The 20,192-nt window shown below is 52.8% G+C and overlaps 5 protein-coding genes across 5 annotated transcripts; 1 reads left to right on the top strand and 4 right to left on the bottom strand.

Moving 5' to 3' along the window:
- Positions 1 to 186: 186 nt before the first annotated feature.
- Positions 187 to 1,347, bottom strand: QC763_119060 (uncharacterized protein; the record flags this gene model as incomplete). The annotated part of the gene is made up of 2 exons (XM_062908492.1): positions 187 to 568; positions 638 to 1,347. 2 exons carry the CDS (start codon positions 1,345 to 1,347, stop codon positions 187 to 189), a joined length of 1,092 nt encoding a protein of 363 aa, XP_062771598.1.
- Positions 1,348 to 2,482: 1,135 nt separating this feature from the next.
- On the bottom strand, positions 2,483 to 3,706 carry QC763_119050 (uncharacterized protein; the record flags this gene model as incomplete). The annotated part of the gene is made up of 1 exon (XM_062908491.1): positions 2,483 to 3,706. The coding sequence occupies one exon, from the start codon at positions 3,704 to 3,706 to the stop codon at positions 2,483 to 2,485; it is 1,224 nt and encodes a 407-aa protein (XP_062771597.1).
- A 1,366-nt stretch (positions 3,707 to 5,072) lies between these two features.
- On the bottom strand, positions 5,073 to 8,814 carry QC763_119040 (uncharacterized protein). Its single transcript, XM_062908490.1, has 2 exons — positions 6,808 to 8,814; positions 5,073 to 6,752 (listed from the first exon to the last, which is right to left on the bottom strand). Exons 1-2 carry the CDS (start codon positions 8,150 to 8,152, stop codon positions 5,503 to 5,505), a joined length of 2,595 nt encoding a protein of 864 aa, XP_062771596.1. The 5' UTR covers positions 8,153 to 8,814; the 3' UTR covers positions 5,073 to 5,502.
- A 3,721-nt stretch (positions 8,815 to 12,535) lies between these two features.
- On the bottom strand, positions 12,536 to 14,859 carry RSR1 (Ras-related protein rsr1). The gene is made up of 7 exons (XM_062908489.1): positions 14,346 to 14,859; positions 13,984 to 14,015; positions 13,774 to 13,800; positions 13,575 to 13,654; positions 13,490 to 13,512; positions 13,112 to 13,398; positions 12,536 to 13,051 (listed from the first exon to the last, which is right to left on the bottom strand). The coding sequence occupies exons 1-7, from the start codon at positions 14,372 to 14,374 to the stop codon at positions 12,888 to 12,890; spliced, it is 642 nt and encodes a 213-aa protein (XP_062771595.1). The 5' UTR covers positions 14,375 to 14,859; the 3' UTR covers positions 12,536 to 12,887.
- A 3,190-nt stretch (positions 14,860 to 18,049) lies between these two features.
- Positions 18,050 to 19,441, top strand: cms1. The gene is made up of 5 exons (XM_062908488.1): positions 18,050 to 18,581; positions 18,638 to 18,815; positions 18,872 to 18,917; positions 18,973 to 19,078; positions 19,129 to 19,441. Exons 1-5 carry the CDS (start codon positions 18,341 to 18,343, stop codon positions 19,308 to 19,310), a joined length of 753 nt encoding a protein of 250 aa, XP_062771594.1. The 5' UTR covers positions 18,050 to 18,340; the 3' UTR covers positions 19,311 to 19,441.
- Positions 19,442 to 20,192: the final 751 nt, after the last annotated feature.

Genomic DNA, 20,192 nt, shown 5'->3' with positions numbered 1-20,192 from the left:
CGTACTCCAACTTTTGCTTAAAACACCACTGTCCAACCAACCAGCCAGAACCACATTATATCTACCTAACAGCAAAGAGAAGCCCAGGTGTGAAACCTGTATCCACTCCCTTTTCCCATTTCTTTTTTTTGACCAATCCATTTTCTCCTATATTTTCCCCCCTCTCAAGCCAGCAGTGGAAATGATCTACCACTTCTTTTGATTCCTCCCGCCGCCGCCACCTCTCCCACCTCTACCTCTACCACCACCTCTCCCCCTACCACCACCGCCTCTACCACCACCACCCCTCCTACCCCTGCCACCACCACCATTGCTATACCCGAAATTGTCCTCCTCATCTTCGTTGAACTCGGCCCCGACCTGCGCCCGGCGGGAAGGGTGGATACCAGCTTGGTCGTCCTCCTCCTCAGCAGGCTTCTCCTCAGCACCGCCGGCAGCTTTTGCCTTTTCCTTCTCGGCCTTTTCGACCTCCACCTTCTTCATCCTGCTGCGGCGCTCCTCGTTGAGCTTGGCGTTCTTCTCCTTGATCTTGTCGAGGCGTTGGGGGGTTTTGCCTCCGCCGCCGGCACTAATTATTTGCGTATAACTTGTCAGCAGAAACATCCATCAGGGGGAAAGGGGATAAGGGGAAACATACGTCAACTCAACATTAATCTTCCTCCCCTCAAACTCGGTGTGGTGAAACTTCTCCAGGCACGTCTTCATCCTGTCGAAGCGGTCAAACTCGACAAAGGCGATCCCGCGCGACTTTTTGGGGTCGTCGCGCTCGGTGAGGAGACGGACAGAGGTGGGCTGGAGAGCGGCGAAGTGGGCGGTGAGGGATTCCACCGTGGCCGTGTAAGGGAGGTTGCCGACGAAGCAGATGAAGCGGCCTTTGGGTTGGGTCTCCTCCGCCATTGCCTCCTCTTGCGACTTTGGTTTTTGGGCGTCGGGGTGGGAGGGGGGGAGCTGGTTCTCCTCTTTGGACTTCTTGTCCTTCTTGTCCTTTTTGTCTTTCCTGTCCTTCTTGGACTTCTTCTCGGAGGACTCGACGGCGGGCTCCTCCTCCTCCTCCTTCTCCTCCCTCTCCTCCTCCTCGGCAGCCGAATTGGACTTCTTTTCCTTCTTGTCCTTCTTTTCCTTCTTGTCCTTCTTGTCCTTCTTCTCCTTCTTCTCAGACTTGTCCTTCTTCTCCTTCTTGTCCTTCTTTTCCTTCTTGGATTTCTTGTCGGAAGACTCAGACTTTGTCACCTCGCTCTTGCCGTTCTCGTCCACCTTGCTCTTCTTCATAACCTCCTGCTCTTGCGCCGCGACAGCGATGTCGTCCTCGTCGGAGCGGGAGCGCTTCTTGGAGCTTGACTTGCCCATTGTTGCTTTGTTGTTTTCCTCCAATCAAGCAATGTGAGAAAAGGAGAGCGCGATCCAGAAGAATATGGATTGCGACTGGAGGTGGAATCGGTGATGGATGGTGGTTGACAAAGAAATTCAACCAGCAACGAAAAGAGAGAGAGAGAAAGAGAGAGAAAAAAAAAAAAAAAAAAAAAAAAAAGGTTGTCGCCAAGTCGTTGTGCTGCGGCAAGGGTCGAGAACAACTCCGCAAAAAAAGCGAATTCTGCCAGCGTTGCGACCAAAGGCGGTGGGGAGGAATTTTGGTGGAGCGAATTGGGGACATGCCTATCGATAACAACAGCAGAGACGGCCCGTGTGGAGTCCGGGATTTGAAAGCCGCAGGCGGGCAGGTGCGCGCACAGAGAAACAAGAGGCGAACTGCGGCCTGTTTGGCGGCCACCTCTTGGATGTGTCCACATTCGAGTTGCACAGTATGATTGATACGGTGAGAGATTGCTGACTTTCTAGACCAGACACAGCTAAATCATCTCGGACACTTCTCAGAACAGTCCTACGCTAAAAGAGACTGAACATTGACTTACACCCTCCAAATGTCTCCACACAGTCCAACACCTCACCGGCCTCAAAACCACCCACCCATCCAAGACAGCTGCATACTGCAAGGCAGATCTCGGGAGATCTCCCACGGAAAACCCCCATCCTGCAGCCCAATCTTTCATTTTCGTTGCATCACAAAGACACATTAGCTCAAACCTTGACAACCTCTTCTTCTCCCCCCCCTGTGTCACACATGCACACATCAAGGGACAAACTCGGTGACGTCAAATCTTGACAGATTGTTGTTCATATTTCATCTCCGAGTAGGTGTATAAAACTAAAAAGGAATGTGGGTATTTTTGATGATCAAGAGAAAAAAAGACCAAACAATAGGAAAACTTGAAAGAAAAAAAGAAAAACACTGGAATCCGGAAAAAAACAGCCCTCGTTTTGACAATGATGATGAAAAAAATCAAAAGGAGTGTCAGCCGTGTGTGTTTTTGTCCAGCTCAGTCAGGGTCCCCTAAAAACGCCCGCAATCCAAAAGCCTTCCGCCCCCCCTGTGGCAACTTTCCAATCTTCTCCTTCGAGCACCTTTATCTCATACACCACTGGTCTAAACCTCCCCGGCGGGCTTGGCGGCGGTGTTGGTCTCCGCATCCTGGTAAGCAGGAGGGGCATCCTGCTCCTCCTCAGCCAAAAGCCCAGACTTCTCCTCGGCAACAACGGCCTCCTTGTGGGAAGCCTTGTGGAGAGAGTGACGTCTGGAGTGTCTACGGGAAGTGTGGGTAGGCTTGCGGAAGAAGCGCCACAAGCCAACAATAACGGTGCCAACCGCCATACCGATCAAGCTAACGGCGACACCAGCGACGAGACCGATGAGGACCGGAAGCAAGATGTGCGAGGTGATGTTCTTGAACAGCTTGCCCCAGCTGTGCTCGCGCATACCCATGCGACCAGGGCGAGGCTCGCTGTGGCCGTGGTGGCCGCCGTGATGGTGCTCGCCTCCGTGGTGGAAGGCAGGTCTCATGCCCATGCCCTCCTTGTTACCACCATGGCAACCAGGAAGTCTCATCTTGCGGAGCTGCTCCATCTTCTCGTGCGCGGCAGCCATGAGCTGGCAGATCCGGGTGGTGCACTCGGCGGGCTTGTCCTGATCGGAAACCTCGACAATAGTCTGGGGGGCGGTCTTCTCGACGGTGGTCATGAGGAGTTTACCCTCCTGATCCTTCACAAGATTGACCCTGACCTTGGGAATGTTCTCGACAAACGTGTACCCGACTTCAATAACCTGCAGTTCAACCTCAATAAGCTCAAAACTGCCATCAGCATCCTTCTGAACCGGGGAGACATGAAGCCCAAAGCCAAGTCGCTGAGCCTGCGGTTTCGGTCGTCGATGGTGCTTGCCCCTGCGATGCCCATCTTCTTCTCCACCATGGTGATCACGTCTTTTTTCCACCTCTGCACCGTCATCCAACACCTGGGGCGCCATCAAATTGCTAGAGAATGGGTCGGCAAAGGGGTACAATTCAAAGTCGTTCACCAACAAACGATCGCCACCTTCAGGCCGGTGCTCGATGGCAAACAGAAGCTCGAGGTGGTTTGGTCGTCCAGTCTTGACCTGGATGTCTTGTCCAAATCGCCCCTTGATGTTGAGCGGGCATCCAGGACATTCAAGATCGATGGGCTGGACCTCTGCGATTTTGGGCTCGGCGAACTCGACTTCCTGGGCGATCTTGAGGTCGGATTCGCTGATCTCGGGAGGGATGAGAAATGCGTTAGCAGCCGGGGCGGCCAAAAGGCCGGCAGCCGCTGCAAGTGAGAGTGACTTCATGAGCATGATTGCCGACGGAACAGTGTATTGTTTGGTGTTGTTGTGGGTAGGGGCCGCGTGTCGATTGTAAGTCAAGCTAGTGAGGGTTATCGCTAATCGTCCAGCGGCGGGAAGTCGACAGGCACTTGTCGCGGTGGTTGTGTGGGCGAGTTCTCAGGTGGGAGGAAGAAACAGCAAAAAGGAAAAGCGCGGATAAAAAGGATGGTGGGTTGTCGGTTAGTTGGTTAGGTATCGATGGGAGGATGCGAGCCAGTCGACTTTGTGTTATGGTGGAATGTGTTGTGTTTGTTGGAGGGAGGTTGAGGTGGTGGGCATGAGGTGTGTTGCGTAGTGGCCACTGACTGGCCTGCTGGCGACCCTGACTGTTAATAATGGAATGCTATCGTTAGAGACCCGGGCCTGCCGGAGCCAAACATTGTCTGGGTGGCGTCAGCCAAATGATGGCCCCTCCCAGGCCAAGAAGGGAAAGAGAGCGGAGGTGCTCAGCGCCAATAGACGTAAGAATTAGGGGCCTCAGGCATGCTCGCTTTTCTCCACACATTTCCTGTTTCGATCTTTTCGAACGTGCGTCTTGTTGATTGAGCAGTTTCATCGTCTGCGTCACATGATAAGCAATTCTCTCGCCACTTTTCTTCCCATCTCATCTGCTTCTGGGTATTCTTCCAAGACCCCGAAACACCCCGCACCTGATGTGAACCACCGACCGACAGACCGACCGGACCTTCCGCAACCAGGGCCAGCCCGGTTACGCCATCAATACACCATAAATACCAATCCTTCCTGTACGCAAGTAAAATAACAACAGGCAGGACGGAAGCAGGTCCGTCTTAGCGGCCATGTATATCACCAACCAACCTCTTGTACTTATAATCACTCTTCTGGATTCCTTCTCGTCCTCAGCTTCAGTCTCTTTGACAGCCTCATCCGCAAGCTCCAGAACCGTCCTCTCTCACCCCGCTCCAACGAAGAAAGAGGCGACACCCCAGAAACCATCTTCTCCGCAGGGGGGGTCCATCTCCTCCCCACTCTCAACCTCATCGTCGGGGTCTGTTTGAATCGCGACTGCCCGTCAACAATCCCGATTTTCCGTGATACTGGGTTTCCTCAAGCAGAACCAATCCCAACTGTACACGACAGTATTCTGTAGAAAAGGCCACATACTGTAAATCCCTTCAATTCCCACGGTTAAACCATCTGTTATCCTTCTGCTCGCTTGCATCCTACTTAATCTTGGCACAATCGCTACAACTCGGCTACATCATCTATATCCTAATCGGGACGGGGAGAGCTTCCTGACTGGGTTTCTTATCATTGTCCCAGCTTGCCTTTCACTGGCAATTTGATAACCAAAGAGCAAAAGCGAGAGGTGGCAATGTAAACGACAATCAAGCAATTCTGTATAAATCTACATTAATTCGAGGCGTAAATATCCCCAACGGTCTGGTATCAAACATATCTGCAGATTTCTTCTCTTGCTCCCCAAAACTTCTCGCAACTCCAACTCCATATCTCCAAGACGCCCCCCGCCACCTAGATAAGGAACGGCAGGATTATGAAAAAAAGCTCGCTGTGAAAAGCTTTCTCTCCAAGGTTGGTTGGTATTGTACAACAGCTTTTCAGTCTTCTCGCCTCTCCCCAAACTCCCTGATACTCCTCTCGATCAAGTAACCACGCTCCTCACATGGAGGTCCTAGCCTTGATTCCCTGCCACCTCCCCCTTTGAACTCGAACACTCAAATAGTAAAAAAAGATCGCTCCCGGCATTATAGTATAGAAACCCAAATATTCCCCAACCCTCACCCTTATCCATCCTCATGCGTCCCCCCTACCACCCCTTTCCCAAGATCAACCCTCCAATCCACCAGATCCACACTCCACCCCCCTCCAACAGTCACGTTCCTCGCCTCCTCCACGCTCACGACCGGGCTAGTCCTGCTAAACAAATTCTGCAACGCAATCTGCACCCCCTCCGCCCCCCTCAAGCTCTCCTCCTGCAGCACAAACAGCACCACCACCCTCGCAAAATCCAGCACATCCTCCGTGACCTTGAACCCCGGCGTCGGCGTCGGCGTAGGCACCGTTGTCTGCCCTGAACTCAGCGGGATCGTCGTGGTAACCGTCCGGGTGACAGTTGGTGTGACTGTCAGTGTTGGTCTTATTGACGTTCCCGTCCCCGTTGATAACACCGTAGATCCCCCCTGCCGGACGGTACCGGTGGGAGTCCCCAAGGGATTCTGAGCATCAATCGTGATGGTGGTGAACTGCCCTGCGAGAATTGTAATCGTAGTCCAAAACACCCCATCGATCACCACCGCGTTGACGTTGACATCATTAACCTGCGCCAGAGCAGCCGCACTGCTTTGGCGGACGGCACTGCCGTCAAAGGTCACCAGGGCGTTGGTCGCCGTGCAGGACATGTTGGCCGAGTTAAGCTTGGCGATGACCTGCTCCCCATCTAACGGAATGGAAAAATTACTCTGGGCTTGCTGGATAAGTCGTGGGATGGCGTCCCCTACGGTAACATTGGACATGTTCTCCGGGCTGGAGAGAGTAAAGGTGGTGCAGCCTGGTGATGGGGCGGTGGTGCAGTCGAAGCCGGTGAAGCCGCCGGTGCAGATGCAGGAGCAAATTCCGTCGTTGACGACGTTGGTGCCCCCGTTGGCGCATGTCAACTGCTCTTGACATTGTTGTATCGAGGCTTGGGCGTCGTTGCCGTTGTTTTGCCTGCGGATGACGAAGAACTCGATCGGGATAATGATAGCGGCGGCCATGATGACCAGAATGACAACCATTACCACGATAAACCCCCAAAGAGGGAGCCCACAGCACCGGCGGTTCTGCTTCTTGTCCGGATTGTCAGGGTCGCTGTCAGGGCCGTTGGCTTCCCGAGATGTGTTGTTGGAGCGTGTGTTCATCGGCAATGGCCATGACTGAACATGGTCTCGTATGCTGTTGCGGATACTGCGACGGCTGCTGCTTGCTCCTGGTTGGGCGGGTGGTGGGAAGGCTGCGAGCATGTCTGAGAGCCCGGATTGATGCTTCTCATTGCGAACTTCATGGCGTGTTAGCTTCTGTTCTTTATATATCGAGCCAAGATGTGCCCTCACCTCCATATCCCTCCGAACCCGAATAGTCCAGGTCATCGAACCGACTCGCCGGTCTCTTGCCCTTTTCCAAACTCGCAGCTAGTTTCGTCGCCCGTCTGATCAATTCTGGCAAACTCGTCAAGCTCCCTCTCGCCTCGGCCTTTCGTACAGCATCCATATCCAACCGTGGCGGTCTTCGAATGGCCGACAGCCGGCTGTATTGTCTAGGTTCTAGAGTTTCTTGTGGAGATGGTGTTTTTTCTTCTCGCTGTGCCGGTGTGGTCGACGGATCATCCGCACTTGCCGAGGACAAGGCGTTGATCACAGAATCCCGAGTGACTGCCGCGCCGATAGGCAACCTCGCTGAAGCTGGAATCGTGCTGGAAGAACTCGAGTAGTCCACGTAACCTGTACCCTCGTCAAATGGCCCGCCTTGCAGTGGCCTTGGCTCCGGCCTCCTGTTTTGATCTTCCTGTTGCGGGCCAGGAGCCACTACGGTTCCCACGAGAGTTGGCTTCGCTCGTTTTCCGACACTAGCGTTTCGTACCAACCGACTCTCCTCCTCATCACTAAAAGGACCGGCCTCCTCCAGGATAGTGTCGTCGTAAAAGGCTTCCGGGTACTGAGGACTGGGTCCGGGTGATGGTGTGTCCCAGCCATCAGGTATCGCAGCGCTCGAGGCAAAAGATGTATGTGATCGAGAGCGAGGGCTCTCTTCGGGAATAGGTGAAACATATGACACATTGGAGTAGAAAGACGAAACACCACGTCGCGCAGAGGGCGGCGGTCCGAGGTTGACGCTTCGTCTCGGTGGTCCTGGTGGAATCTGGGCTGGGATGGGGAAGTCAGGTATTGACACTATTGAAGATTGTGTTGATGCTCGGGACACCGAGAACGGCGTTTCTGGCACGGGTAGCAACTCCTGGCCCGAGGGTTCTCTTCCGGGTCGCGGGCGATACTGGAATACCGGCGTGGGATCCTGCACCTTGGAGCCGTCCAATATCGAGGGCACTCGGCTCGGACGTGGAGGTCGTTGCGGCGGCTGCGACTTGCCCGGCGGTGGTCGATACGGTTCACCGCTGGCACTCGAGGGAGCTATAATAGGACCGCCTGCCAGGGGCCACTGTGGAACCTGTGTCGGGCGGGAGATCGCCACGCCGATATTCCCATCCTTCGTCTGTAGTCCTGGTGGTGCTTGTGGTCTCGATGGTCTTGAGATTTGCGGTTCCTCATCAGCTGGCCCTCGCCTTGACCTTGGTGGCGACCTTTCCTGTCCCGGTAACCCAGCAGCGGCACGCTCCCTCGCCCTTGCAATTGACCCAGCTGGTGGTGATCGGTCCATACCTCTCCCATCTTTAGTACTCATTTAGCTCAGAGCCCTCTTGCACCCCGGCTCATCCAGTCCGGCTGTTCGTTCCCTTCGAGTCCTCCTTTCCCTGGCTTTTTCGAATCCTTCCGGTCCTTCTTTCGACTCCACGAGCATAGGCTGTTGCTGATTTGGTTTCGACAAGAAACAGTTTGCCAATGTTTGCTGGAGGGCGGGTGGCACGAGTTGCCGCTGATGGTAAATAGTAAACCGTGTCTGTCTCAACCTTCGGACCTCATAAACACCTGGTATCGCAAACGTCGGGTGCCCCAATCCCAAATCCCAGAGTCGTGGAACCGGACGCGTGTGTAGCCGCGACAAACGAGCGTAATCTATGCCAGCGTAGGAGAATGGAAAAAAAAGATTGGACCGAACCCAGCGTGCGCCGTCACACGAACCAGGCCCAACAAACAGGAAAACGAGAGAATTAATCTTCAACAAACCAGTGGCCTTCGATCTCGCGAAGCCAAATAAAACGACGTGACAGTCTATACGCCAGGTAATCAGAGGTTAGCCGTGGTGGCCTGGCGGGCAGAACGGGACAGACAGAAGGAAAGAAAGAAAACGAGGGTGTTTTGGGGGCGGGTAGTGTAACAATAGATCGATAGTATTCAACCCATTTGCCAGATTTGCCTGTTCAGGTTGACCCGAGCAAAGGTGTGCGTGTGTGTGTGTGTGTGTGTGTGAGGTTACTACCTACCGCGAAGCCAAGCCAAGCCAAGCCAGCGACGAACCCCTGGGGGAAACCGTGACGGGATGAAGTATCACGTACCTTTGTGTTTCGACGTCTCCACGAACACACCCCTGTCACCTCACACTGCGCGGTATTGGGGCGACCCGGTTGTATACCGTAGGTTGTGTCTATCCTTCCCACCCGGCGAATCAGGTGCAATGTCGTACAAGTCGCACGTTGTGCTGTAGTGCGAGGAACCGATGAAAAGACAAGCAACGGCGAGGACGACAACAAACTTGGAGTGTTCTTTTTTTCCTTCTCAGGGGATTCGGGAGACTGCACCAAAGAGGCGTGGGACGTCGGTACTGGGCAGACTCGGTAATGGGAGGGGATCAGGATGAAATCGTGCACGTACGACCGAGGCGGGGGTTGCCGTTTCAGATGTGCGGGAGAGCAAGAGAGCTCTTCGCGGCGGCACCCAGCTCCAGCAAGCAGAAGTGGGTGTCTGAGAGATGAAGATCAAGAGAAAATCAAGCGTTGGCTGCAGTCCCTCGCAGAACCAGGCGATGACTAACGTAGTGCAGAGACGGTGTCGTGCAAGGCGTGCAGCGAGCAGCAGTGATGGTCAGCTAGTGATCAGTGAATCCGCTGATCTGAGAGATCCGCTGGAGCTCTTCTGGATATCCTGCCGAGAAGTTTGCCAGTCCAGAGCAGTGGTTCCAGATCACCGGCGGGAACCAACAGGAGCGTGAACGTGGCAAGCGGCGACAAAGAGTGCGAATAGTTGCGAAAGGAGGGTTCGAAGGAGCGGCAATGCTGTCGGAGCCACGCGGGCGGCGAACGAGTGACGGGATATGCAAAAGAATGACAAGAGTTTGGATGAACACGACAGCAGCAGCAGCAGCAGCAGCAGCAACAACAGCAGCAGCAACAGCAACAGCAACAGCAACAGCAACAGCAACAGCAACAGCAACAGCAACAGCAACAGCAACAGCAACAACAACAACGATGACAGAAACGAAACTCGAGAAGGAAAACACGAAAACACGCTCCCCAGTGGGCTGTGATCGGGATCAAGGGGCATCATGGCTCCGAGGGGACGGACACGGGGGCAGGAGCACGCAAGACACAGGGGGCAGGCACACGCCGAGGGTCTGGTCTGGGCTTTGACGTTGCCCGCAGCCCTGCAGGCTTCGGGGTGGCATTGTCCGTGGCCAGGGTTACATAGAAGTCTGTTTTACCTGGACAATACGAAGCTGCCATATACGACGGTGACGACGGAAATAGGACGATGGAAGAGACTTTGGCTTCGGTAGACCATCTAGTGGGAAAGAATGCTGTATGGAACAGAAGGTTGAGAATACCAGCCTATAGCATGCTCAGACAAGCAAGTGTCCCATCCATCCTCTGCGGCACAAACGCTTATGCATGACATTCGCACTGCAGATCAGTGCCGTAGAGGCGCACCACCCAATATCGAGCAAGAGAAGGCGATTTCGACAAGAGCCCAAGTGCGGCACCAGGATGGACTGGACATTGGTAACAGTCCAAGAAGCATCAATATCTCAACTTTCATGGTGGGTCTGATCACGGTGCGAATTGCAGGGGTGCTTCTCCCCACTCCAAGAGCATGTAGATAAGCAGGTGGAGTCAGGCTCAATCCTAAAACACTAGCGCCATCGCCCACATGACCTTCTGGTCCAAGCGGGTCGATCAAGTCGCTGTGGCCGTGGCCATATGAACAAGAGCAAAAGGCCAACGGATTACCCAACAAGCGACATGTTCAGATGCCGTTGCCCACCTCGGAGTCAACCCGACGGATGACGGGCTCTGCCGTGGCCTGATTTCGGCCGCAAAAAGACTCCCACGATTCTCAACGGGCCAGATCCGAGACCGCCGGCGTGGCGCTGTCACAAACCCAATGCTTGACTCTATATAACTGGGTTTCGCAAACCCGGCAGCATCGGCACCAACAGTCGCCCAAGCAGGCTTTGGGGTTTTCTTTGCGCAGGCAGACTGTGTCTGTCCGTACCTACAGTCACATCCAACATCAGACGACGGCGAATTCGGACCAACACACGGCCTTCGATTTGCTGATCGGATTCCGCCCGGGCTTTTCGTCGCACATTTTCTCAAAGTCTGTTGGATCCATTGCTGATTGGTGGCAGTATTCAAGGTCTTGCAAAGACAAAGAGCAAATCGCATCTCGAGCTTAAACTTGCCTTGTGCCATGTTGCCGCCCTTTCCTGTGCTTCGAGAGCGATCAACCGCAACCCACACCCATACCATTGGTATTCCTCTTTTTCGTACCATGACGACTGCCCGTCCTGTCAAACATCTCGATGTGTTTCCGTTCCTTGTGACGAACCAACCAGTCATGTTTCCTCGCACAACATCCGCCTCTCATCCGCGTTTCAAGTGACGTCGCGACGCATGGCCCAAGACAGAGGTTCATGCCGTCACACAGTCTGACTGATACTCCCCCTTTTCCCTTTTGCGAGACTTCAAAGAAACCACAGTTGGGCAACCGTGCCCTCTGAAACATGTTGCGCTGTTGCGGGAGAGTGCATTGAGGTCATATCAACTGCAGAGTTGCTCACATTCAGGTTTGCAGTTGATGGGAAATATGTTGGAACCCATCCAACAGCAGATACTCCATGAGACCTTTTGTCTTTTGGATGTTGGCGATATGTGGTTACACAGTACCAAGAATGCAAACCCCTATTTCTTCCCTTGCACCGAGATAGCCCCTTTTACTACCGTGTTTATTTTGGTTACCCGAGACCTCATAACGACATCTACCATCTAACTGGGGAGAAAACAAGCCTCATACACCAGCCATCTATCTTCTCTCGCTCACCTTACGATTGAAGCTGGTTTTAGCATCCCGATATCAACATGCAGCCACCAGTCAGCACACCCTCTTACTCTCACTTCACCATCCGTCTGTCAACCATCAGCCCAATCGCTCGCAAGAAAATAGCCGCGCTTCTACAATGACTTACCTATCTCACACTCACAGCACCCTCTTCCCTCCGCCGTTTATCTCTTCTTTGCGCCTCTTTACACTAGGTATGTGTTCTCTGCAGTTTTTTTTCCATGTACCTCTTCTCCGCCCATCCTCAAGAAAGCCACTTCCAATCAACCCTCCATAATAGCCGCTCAAACGTCCCAACATCTCACTATTTCATCCTCAGTCCACCACCCCCACGGCTCCTTCACATGAGCTGAATACATAGCTGTGCCACCTCACTACCGCCCCCGACAAGCGAGCACGGGGTGCGCGCCGTACCGCGCCGCTTACTTCTACACGCAGTAAGCGCGGGAGTTGGCAGATACCTAGCTAGGGTACTGACCTGCAAAAGAATTGGATGCGCAGTGTCTGATCAGATGCGTCTGACCTGTCAAATTTTACGAGATGGCCTGCACCACCCCTATTCTGGCTACAGTTCTCAGACGGAAAGTTCGGCGGCTGAGAAAAGAGCTCTGGTGCTGTTCTGCAATGTGATATATGTAGGTGTAGGTGATTGTGATATCTGGGAGTCCGATGCGTTGGCCGACATCGGCTGGTTGTTGATCAAGGTATGGGCTGGTGGTGTTATAGCTAGGAATGGAGTTGTTGGCCAACCAAGATGGTTTAGTCAAAGGTGGTTGTTTGGCTATTCAGGGGAAAGAAGTAGACACCAACAACGAGAAAGAAAATCCCATTGCTCCTATGCTTGCGCTAAATCCGAGTATATATATCCCCCACTTGTCTTTTGCGTTTGTGGATTGTGCCTGCGTTCCCCCCATCATGAATGAAGTTCCGTGCCAAACCACTCCACACTCACTCCCCCAGCATATAAAACTGTGCAAAGATTCCAGAAAACTCAAACGACTCGCGCCTCCCCATCTGGCCCCAAGAGTATGGTTCCCCACTCCCGTTCATGATAAACACACAAGTACTATTAAGATAAATATCCCGCCCGCCCAACTACCTCGCCAATCCCAACCATAGCATAGCTTCATTCCACATGTTTCAAAACCCTCGTAGTCCCTTCCCCAATCCATGACCCCCACCTCTCAAAGAATTACACACTTCTCCTTCCTCCTCCTCCTCCTCCTCCTCTTCTTCGCCGCCTCATCACTCATCTTCTGCCCCAATTCATCCCTCGCCTGCTCCTCCAGCTTGTCTTCCCTCCTGCACAGCTGCCGACAAAGATCGATAAACACCTCGTCCACATTCGCTACATCTTCTCATCAGCCACCAACCCACACCACACACAACCAATAACAAGAAAACTTACTCCTCGTCCTGGCACTGCTCTCATAATACGGCGCGTTCCAACTCCTCGAAACCCCAAACGCCCTCGCCCTGTCCACCGCCCTCTGATCTTCCAAATCGGCCTTGTTGCCCACCATCACAATCGGGACCGTGTCGTCGTCTTTGATGCGGAGAATCTCTTCTCTCAAGGTCGCGAGCTCATCAAACGAGCTGCGGGAGGCGATGCTAAAGACTAGAAGAAACCCTTGCCCCGATTTGAGAAACAGGTCGCGCATAGCGACGAATTGGTCTGTTCCTGCAGTGTCGAGGCTGGGGAGAAGGGGGAAGAAGATGAGGTTAGTATAGTGTAACAAGACGCGTCTAGACGTGTGAAGAATCAGCGTTGTGTGGGTGTGCTTACATCTCGAGTACTACTTGCCGTCCCTTGAAACCATGAAACCATGCGTCAGTAAAATGCATTGTGAGAGGAATGGCAAGAGACTCACATCAACAGTCACCTGCGTCCTGTATGAATCCTCGATTGTCGGATCATAGCTCTCAATCCATTCATTGTGGACAAATTGGGCTGTTTCTCGTCAGTCAATCCTCACTCCAGGGCAGATAGGTGGAAGGGGGGTTATTCAGGGTTATGTGTGACCACCAAAAGAACCCAGGGTTATACAAGCAAAAACGGGGCATACATACCAGTCAAGCAACTCTTCCCGACACCACCTTAGATAGGCCAAAAAAAACAACGTCAGCAAAAAAAAGTCGTACTACCACTCAGACAATTCGCAACTACCACCCCATCTGGGCATTGTCACTCTTTCGCTCCTCCAGCAAAGAAGAGAGCTCTCGTGAATTTCTGCGCAAGCGTGGGATATGTGGGGGAGAAGAGGAGGAAGGCAAACCAACCTGCGCCTAAAACTACCACATGGTATTCCCGACTAAACAATCAGGGTGGACACCACCCGACGTGTTAGCAAATGTGTTGTTCCCCAGCCTTCCCAAATAAAATTTAAAAAAAAATAAAAAAAAAATAAAAAAAACCAAGAAAAAACGCCAAAATCCCGAGAGCGTGTTTTGTTGGGATTTGGGCAGCTGATGAAAAACAAAGGGGGAAAGAGCGGGTGGATTTCTCTGATTCAGGAGGCGTTCTCGACATATATGAGAAGACGTATGAAAATTCATCTCAGTGATCTGGTAGATGGAGTATACCAAACAAATGGTGGATGACATAGAAAGTAAAATGATGTAAACTGGAATGTATGACTTACACGGGCTGATAGGTAAACCTCGACGGCATTGTGTATGTTGTGAAAGATTCGACACTGAGTGATGTCCCCCAGCAGTCGTGGTTGATGTGTTGGGAGGAAAGAAAGGGAACAGAGCCTGGCTAAATGAGTAGGGATTTCGCGCGTTTCCTTTGCAGGGCTGCCTTATTTTTGTCGAAATGCCAGGTTGAGATATGATGTAGTAAGTCAAACCTGAAGCTCGCAGCTCCGACTCCTCACGGGACGCCAAACAGACGGAATCGACACAGACTGGAGCCCCAGGTGCGGCTGCATGCAGCGAGAATCGACCGGACACGCGGGCTGGTCTGAAAAAAGAGGGCAAAAGAAATGAACGCGAAGGAAGGGAGATGAAGCGAAGTGATGCAATTTCTCTCTCCCTGCGGTCACCGGGTATTTTGCTGCCAGTTTTTGTCTCCTTCGCAAGACCCCTAGGGAAAAAAAGACTCGAGGACGAGCACGCGGCTTGTAATCAGGGGTGCTTTGGTGCCGGGTCCTTTCTTGGGGGAGGGGGGGGTGTGCTTGGCCGACGATTTTGGGGGCTGCGAGGCCGGGGGTTTAGGGGCACAAGCGCGCAGAGCTGCGGGAGAGACGTCCAGTCGGAGCTTTAGCGGGCCGTGAGATGGAGCCCTTCTTTCAACCGATGGCCAGCCACCTCCTCACCTTACAGCAACGCACCCAAAGCACCAAAGCACTCCGTGCAGACCCAGGACCGAGCGTTGGGAATCTGTTCTCGCCTATAGCAGGGAGGTGACCAGCCTGACCAGCCAACGGCAACGTCAGTGATGAGTGGTCCCTAGGGCGATCTTGTTGCTTTGGATCCGCTGGCTCGGGGGGTATCAATCGGCGGGATCAAAGGCCCAGCTGTAGTGTGTGGTGTCACCAGTTGTCTGCGGTTGTCTGCAGGGACGACTCCCTGTGTTCAGGGATTCTTGTACCTCGCTCAACCCCGGGTTCTCTGACGCTGATGCTGACGCAAGGGTGGGCGGCGGGCACCAACAAACTCTCACTTCTTGGAGCGAATCCGGAGTTGCTGTGTCGATGACGCCACGCAAGAGACGGGACCGGGAGGGCACCTCGGTTGGTATAAACGTCACAGCGAGCACGAAGGAGAACGACTGGGAATGAGCAACTGGTGGGTGGAGGTTAGACCAGAGAGGGTGCCGATGTGGCATGACATTGGGACAGGTACAAAAAAGCTACCCCGAGCTTTTATTTTAGACTGATGGATATTGGATGGATCTACTAGCGGACCACCAGGACGGTTCCGAGGGCGGGTAAGTGTACTCCATACGCAGTGTTAAGATAGGACGGTGGCCATCTGAAAAAAAAAAAAAAAAAAAAAAAAAAAAAAAAAAAAAAAAAAAAAAAAAAAAAAAAAGTCGGGATGACATATATGGAACACGCTGGATGCCGGGACACGGCAGGACACGGCAGAAATCAACAGAACAAAGACGGGACCGCAGCAGATCAGTCAGGCAGGCCGCGGCTCGGTCCTGACAGTGTCTCGGAGATCTTTGGATCGCCCTTTTTATTTGCCAGAATTTTACATAGCACTTGCATGCCCCAGCATCGGAATGGGCTCTGGTGAATGGATGATAGATGCGGGCAAGGCTAGCGAACGGACCAACTGACACCAAAAAGGGACCATCAGAGCTGCATGAGGCTGCTTCTGTGAGCAAAAAGGCAAGGGGTCCCACCAATTCCATCACCGACCTGGATCTAAACCCCCACCGCCCACCAGCATCCACCAACAATACCTGGCTGTCTTGCTGCAACGCAACGCCAGCTGCTTTGACGACGATGCGCCGTGACAGCCAGCGAACAGAGCCAGGGCTTGTTGCATGCAGGAACAGACATGGACTGTGCAGGTACGCAGGTGGACTGAGGCCTTTCATGGATCTTCCACCTTGTTTCTCGATGCTGATCTCGCCGCCCAAGGGCCCAAAGATTGGCTGTGGCCGGCCCCGCACGCACAAACACCAGATCATATTGTTTCTGCCTGATCTGACTCTTGATTCCGGTCTCCTGGTACCATGTCGATCCGAACCAGCTCCAACAGCCAGGCCAGCAGCTTGAAGCCACTTTCTTTTCCCCCTCGAGACAGCAGGTCTGACCTGGTCTCGGAGCTGGGTTCTCCCTTACACTCGCTAGCCCCTTGGCTGCACGCCCTAGGTGCACATTCTCATTCCATCACCTATGCGTCTTGCGCAGGACCCCTCGCTAGAGACCGCCCTTGGTTGGCAGCAGCTGTCCTGCGGTGTTCTCGGCACAACGTTTGGACCTCGCGGAAAAAGGAACAAACTCGATGTTGGAAAACCAATGGCCACTGCAGGTTACGCGGCAGCTCGTATCTTTGTCGTGTTTGTTTCCTCGCCTTCCACGAACCACCGACTGGCATTTTCTTCCCTCTGGCCATCATCTCCAAGTGACCCAGATGTCATCCGCTGACCATGCCAGTCAATAGCTCAAGCCCGAGCTTTTGGCATACACCACTCGGCGGGGCCTAGGGTTAGCAACCTCATTGCTTTTTCCCTTGTGTCTTCCCATGTTTTCCGGTTTGGCACACCATGACGCACACATGGAAGGAAACTGTAGTCGGTGCTGGGATTTGACACCTACAAGGCGACGTACAGGTGGCTTACGACAGGCTGCCGCTTGGGTCGGGATGGCCAGAGCTTTCAGAGGCAGATCCTGGCTATCCGAGCGTTCTGGCACCGGTGTTTTCAAGTCGGCAGTTGCTTCTCTTCGTGGGAATCTTCTCCTCGTCACTCGATAGGGATGCAGAGCTCGCACTGGTCTGGTGATGGGGAATGTTTATATTTGCGCCACTCTACCCACTGTCTCCCCAGACTAGTCTGTTCCGTATTGTCGGAAACTAAACAGTCTTGAGAAGCGGTGTGTCTGAGCTTGCGGGAAACAAAGCCGACCAGGTGAGGTGACGACGTACAGGATATGCTGAAGCCTCGGGCTCCATGGAAAACAATCGGGATTGCAGCACCGCCACTCGGAGCTATGACAAACTGGATGAATGCAAGAGTGCTTTTTGGGACGATGGCGTCTTCTCACTGCCCACTAGATCCAGACCGTTCGGGTTTTGGACAAGTGCCACCGTCAACTTGGCAAATACCTATCCTTGGTGTCGTAACCACATCCTCTTGATCTTCAGAGGCAACTAAACATCGATGAGTGGTAATGAACAGAGGATCGAGCTAGGAGGACTTGCCAGAGGAGGGTCAAGAGAAGCAGCCTCGGAATGCTGGTGTGAAGATGGAGTTCAGATGCCTTTGTGGCAGAAGGGTCCAGAAGGGTATCACGAAGAGACAGACATATGCTTCCGATACATGTGAGAAAGTGTACAAAATGAGGAACTCTGCTAGCAATGTCAATCTGATGGAACGTCAATTGCATCTCACCGTAAGGGCACGGCCACTCCTGCTTCACGCGGGTGCCTGTCTGGTTTTGGGTCAAAAGGTAGAAGGAAGGACTCAAAGTCGCCCGGGAATATCTCTTCCGCCCCCAAGAGTCTGAACTCAGAAGCAGGAGCAACATGGACCCTCACCACCTGCTGGGCAACACCGGCGCGAGACAATTCGCACTGTGGGTTTCGGGGGCCTGGCCGTTCTAATTTGGCACCCCGTTGCCGGCAGACACTGAGAAATACAGTGCCAGAACCATACATCTCCTGTGCACACTGTCCGCTATTCCCAAAAAAATTCCATCCGCCCTCGACTCTGCCAAGCTTGATTCTTTGAAGGTCACTTTGAAACATTTTCATTCACCACAACAGAAACAGATCGCTTCATCATCTGGGCGATGCTTGTTTACCTAATCTGAAGCCTCCTATTTTTGTCGACTAGACTCAAAACACAGCGTCAATCTATCGACTGCATCGCAGTAACGCACTTCTCGGGTCTCATTCTCAAACTCGAGTTCTCTTATAAGCGGGTTCACCAAACACCGACACCGAAAACTTCTAAATGGCGCCCGAGGTACAGAGCAAGAAGAGGAAGATCGACGACGAGGGTGTACTCGTCAAGAAGGCAAAGAAGAAACAGAAGAAGCAGCGTGAGGATGAGGCCGACCTGGATGTCGAGGCTGGTCTGAACAAGGCGTTCGCTCGGATGGACGGCCAGCTCCTGGCTGATCACATTGCTCAAAAGACGTCTCGTTTTGGCACAGAGCTCAGTCACATTGAGCTTTCAGATCTTTACATTTCGGGTGAGTGGCACTCCGACTTACGGGGCTTGCAGGACAAGGCTAACTCCATGATGTAGCCAACGCCATCAAAGACATCACTTCGTATGAGAAGCCGAGAAATCTCGAAAACCTACCAGATTTCCTGGAGAAGTTTTCAGCTGAGCCTGAGAAGCTCAACAATGCATCCAAGACGTGTGGTGCGCCGCATACACTAGTTGTCTCGGCTGCCGGTCTCCGAGCCGCTGATACTGTCAGGTAGGTACGAGTGTAGTTGTTGTATCGAGATAGCTGCTAAATTGACCAAATCACAGAGCACTCAGGACGTTTCAAAAGAAGGGCAACACAGTCGCCAAGCTGGTAAGAAGCCATATCTACTCTCAGTCAATGACGTTGGCTGACTGATTATCACCAGTTTGCCAAGCATTTCAAGGTAGAAGAACAGGTCGCCTTTCTCCAAAAGAACCGCAGTGGCATGGCGGTTGGCACGCCTCAGCGCCTGGTTGATCTCATCGAGAATGGTAGGTATTCTTCCAGCAACTGTTACGTTCTTATGCTGACTGTGCAAAAGGGGCGCTCGCTACTTCACATCTCAAAAGAATAATTGTTGATGCTTCACATATTGACCAGAAGAAGCGGGGGATTGTGGACATGAGGGAGACTTTGATGCCGCTTGTGAGGCTTCTGTCGAGGAAGGAGCTCAAGGACAAGTATACGGATCCCGACCACCCGATCGATCTCATCTTCTACTAAGCTCGGGAGGAGTTTGAGTTTCTTGATTTGTCTGTTGGTAGATATCCAAACGCTGGCCAAGTTCACAGTTTCCGCACTAATTCCCACCATCCATGACTGCGGTTCTTATTCTTGTGGCTTGTACGTCTGATAGCTGTTGCACGATGTCCTTCCGCAATTCAGCTTGGAAAGAACCTCCTGACCCGCCCCCGGGACCACACCATTGGATTGTCATTCTGGGAAACAGTCCATGTTGTTGTTGTGCCTGCCTCGATCGGCTACTGGCACAACATCGCAGGCTCTGGCATGTCATGCTCCTGCCGTCCATATTCTTGGTGCCGGTGCCGGTGCCCAGGGTTTCCAGTATTTCAGCTTTGGGTCCTGTCTTCCTCTTCTCTCTTCCCATCACATTTCCATCATCAACAGTCGCTCTGTGTTTTTGAACGTCGTTCTTTTCTTGGATTAGGTACCCAAATTCTGTCTCGTCGGTCGTTTGACACCTCCTTTTGGAGATCATATCTTTGCTTGCAGCTCTTCGAATCACCGACAAGTTTCTCGCCTTCAATATGAAGTCCACGGTGCTCTGGAGCATTACGCTATTTTCATCTATCTCATCGGCCCGACAAAACAAAGAATCGCTGCCTCCCTGTGCCCAGATTTGTCTACAACCACTCCTTCAAAGCACGAACTGTGCCGACATCCGCTGTATCTGCCAGCGAAAGCAGGATCTACAGGTAACCTTTACTGAGATGCCCAGGCTCACTTCACCTCACCCACTGACAATGTCTGACACAGAATCTTTTTCACTGTGTCTTCATTAACTGCAACGCTGTGGAATATTCACCCGCTCTGAAAACCGTCACGGGGAATTGCATCACGTCCTCGGCTGTCAATACGGTTCAA

This window comes from Podospora pseudopauciseta, chromosome 1, assembly GCF_035222475.1.
Source record: "Podospora pseudopauciseta strain CBS 411.78 chromosome 1, whole genome shotgun sequence".
NCBI lineage: Eukaryota > Fungi > Ascomycota > Sordariomycetes > Sordariales > Podosporaceae > Podospora > Podospora pseudopauciseta.
The sequence above is the reverse complement of the archived record's forward strand: the minus strand, read 5'-3'. Positions and strand labels throughout refer to the sequence as shown.

What these genes read in the sequence shown, in the direction of transcription:
- QC763_119040 (XM_062908490.1), bottom strand. Translation starts at nt 8,152, where the DNA reads ATGAGTACTAAAGATGGGAGAGGTATGGACCGATCACCACCAGCTGGG. An exon ending in GGGTTCGGAGGGATATGGAG is followed by an intron (nt 6,753 to 6,807) that starts GTGAGGGCACAT and finishes CACGCCATGAAG; the next exon opens with TTCGCAATGAGAAGCATCAA.
- RSR1 (XM_062908489.1), bottom strand. Translation starts at nt 14,374, where the DNA reads ATGCCGTCGAGGTTTACCTATCAGCCCGT. An exon ending in AGGTTTACCTATCAGCCCGT is followed by an intron (nt 14,016 to 14,345) that starts GTAAGTCATACA and finishes CTGATTGTTTAG; the next exon opens with TCGGGAATACCATGTGGTAG. An exon ending in CGGGAAGAGTTGCTTGACTG is followed by an intron (nt 13,655 to 13,773) that starts GTATGTATGCCC and finishes GACGAGAAACAG; the next exon opens with CCCAATTTGTCCACAATGAA.
- cms1 (XM_062908488.1), top strand. Translation starts at nt 18,341, where the DNA reads ATGGCGCCCGAGGTACAGAGCAAGAAGAGGAAGATCGACGACGAGGGT. An exon ending in GCAACACAGTCGCCAAGCTG is followed by an intron (nt 18,918 to 18,972) that starts GTAAGAAGCCAT and finishes GATTATCACCAG; the next exon opens with TTTGCCAAGCATTTCAAGGT. An exon ending in GGTTGATCTCATCGAGAATG is followed by an intron (nt 19,079 to 19,128) that starts GTAGGTATTCTT and finishes ACTGTGCAAAAG; the next exon opens with GGGCGCTCGCTACTTCACAT.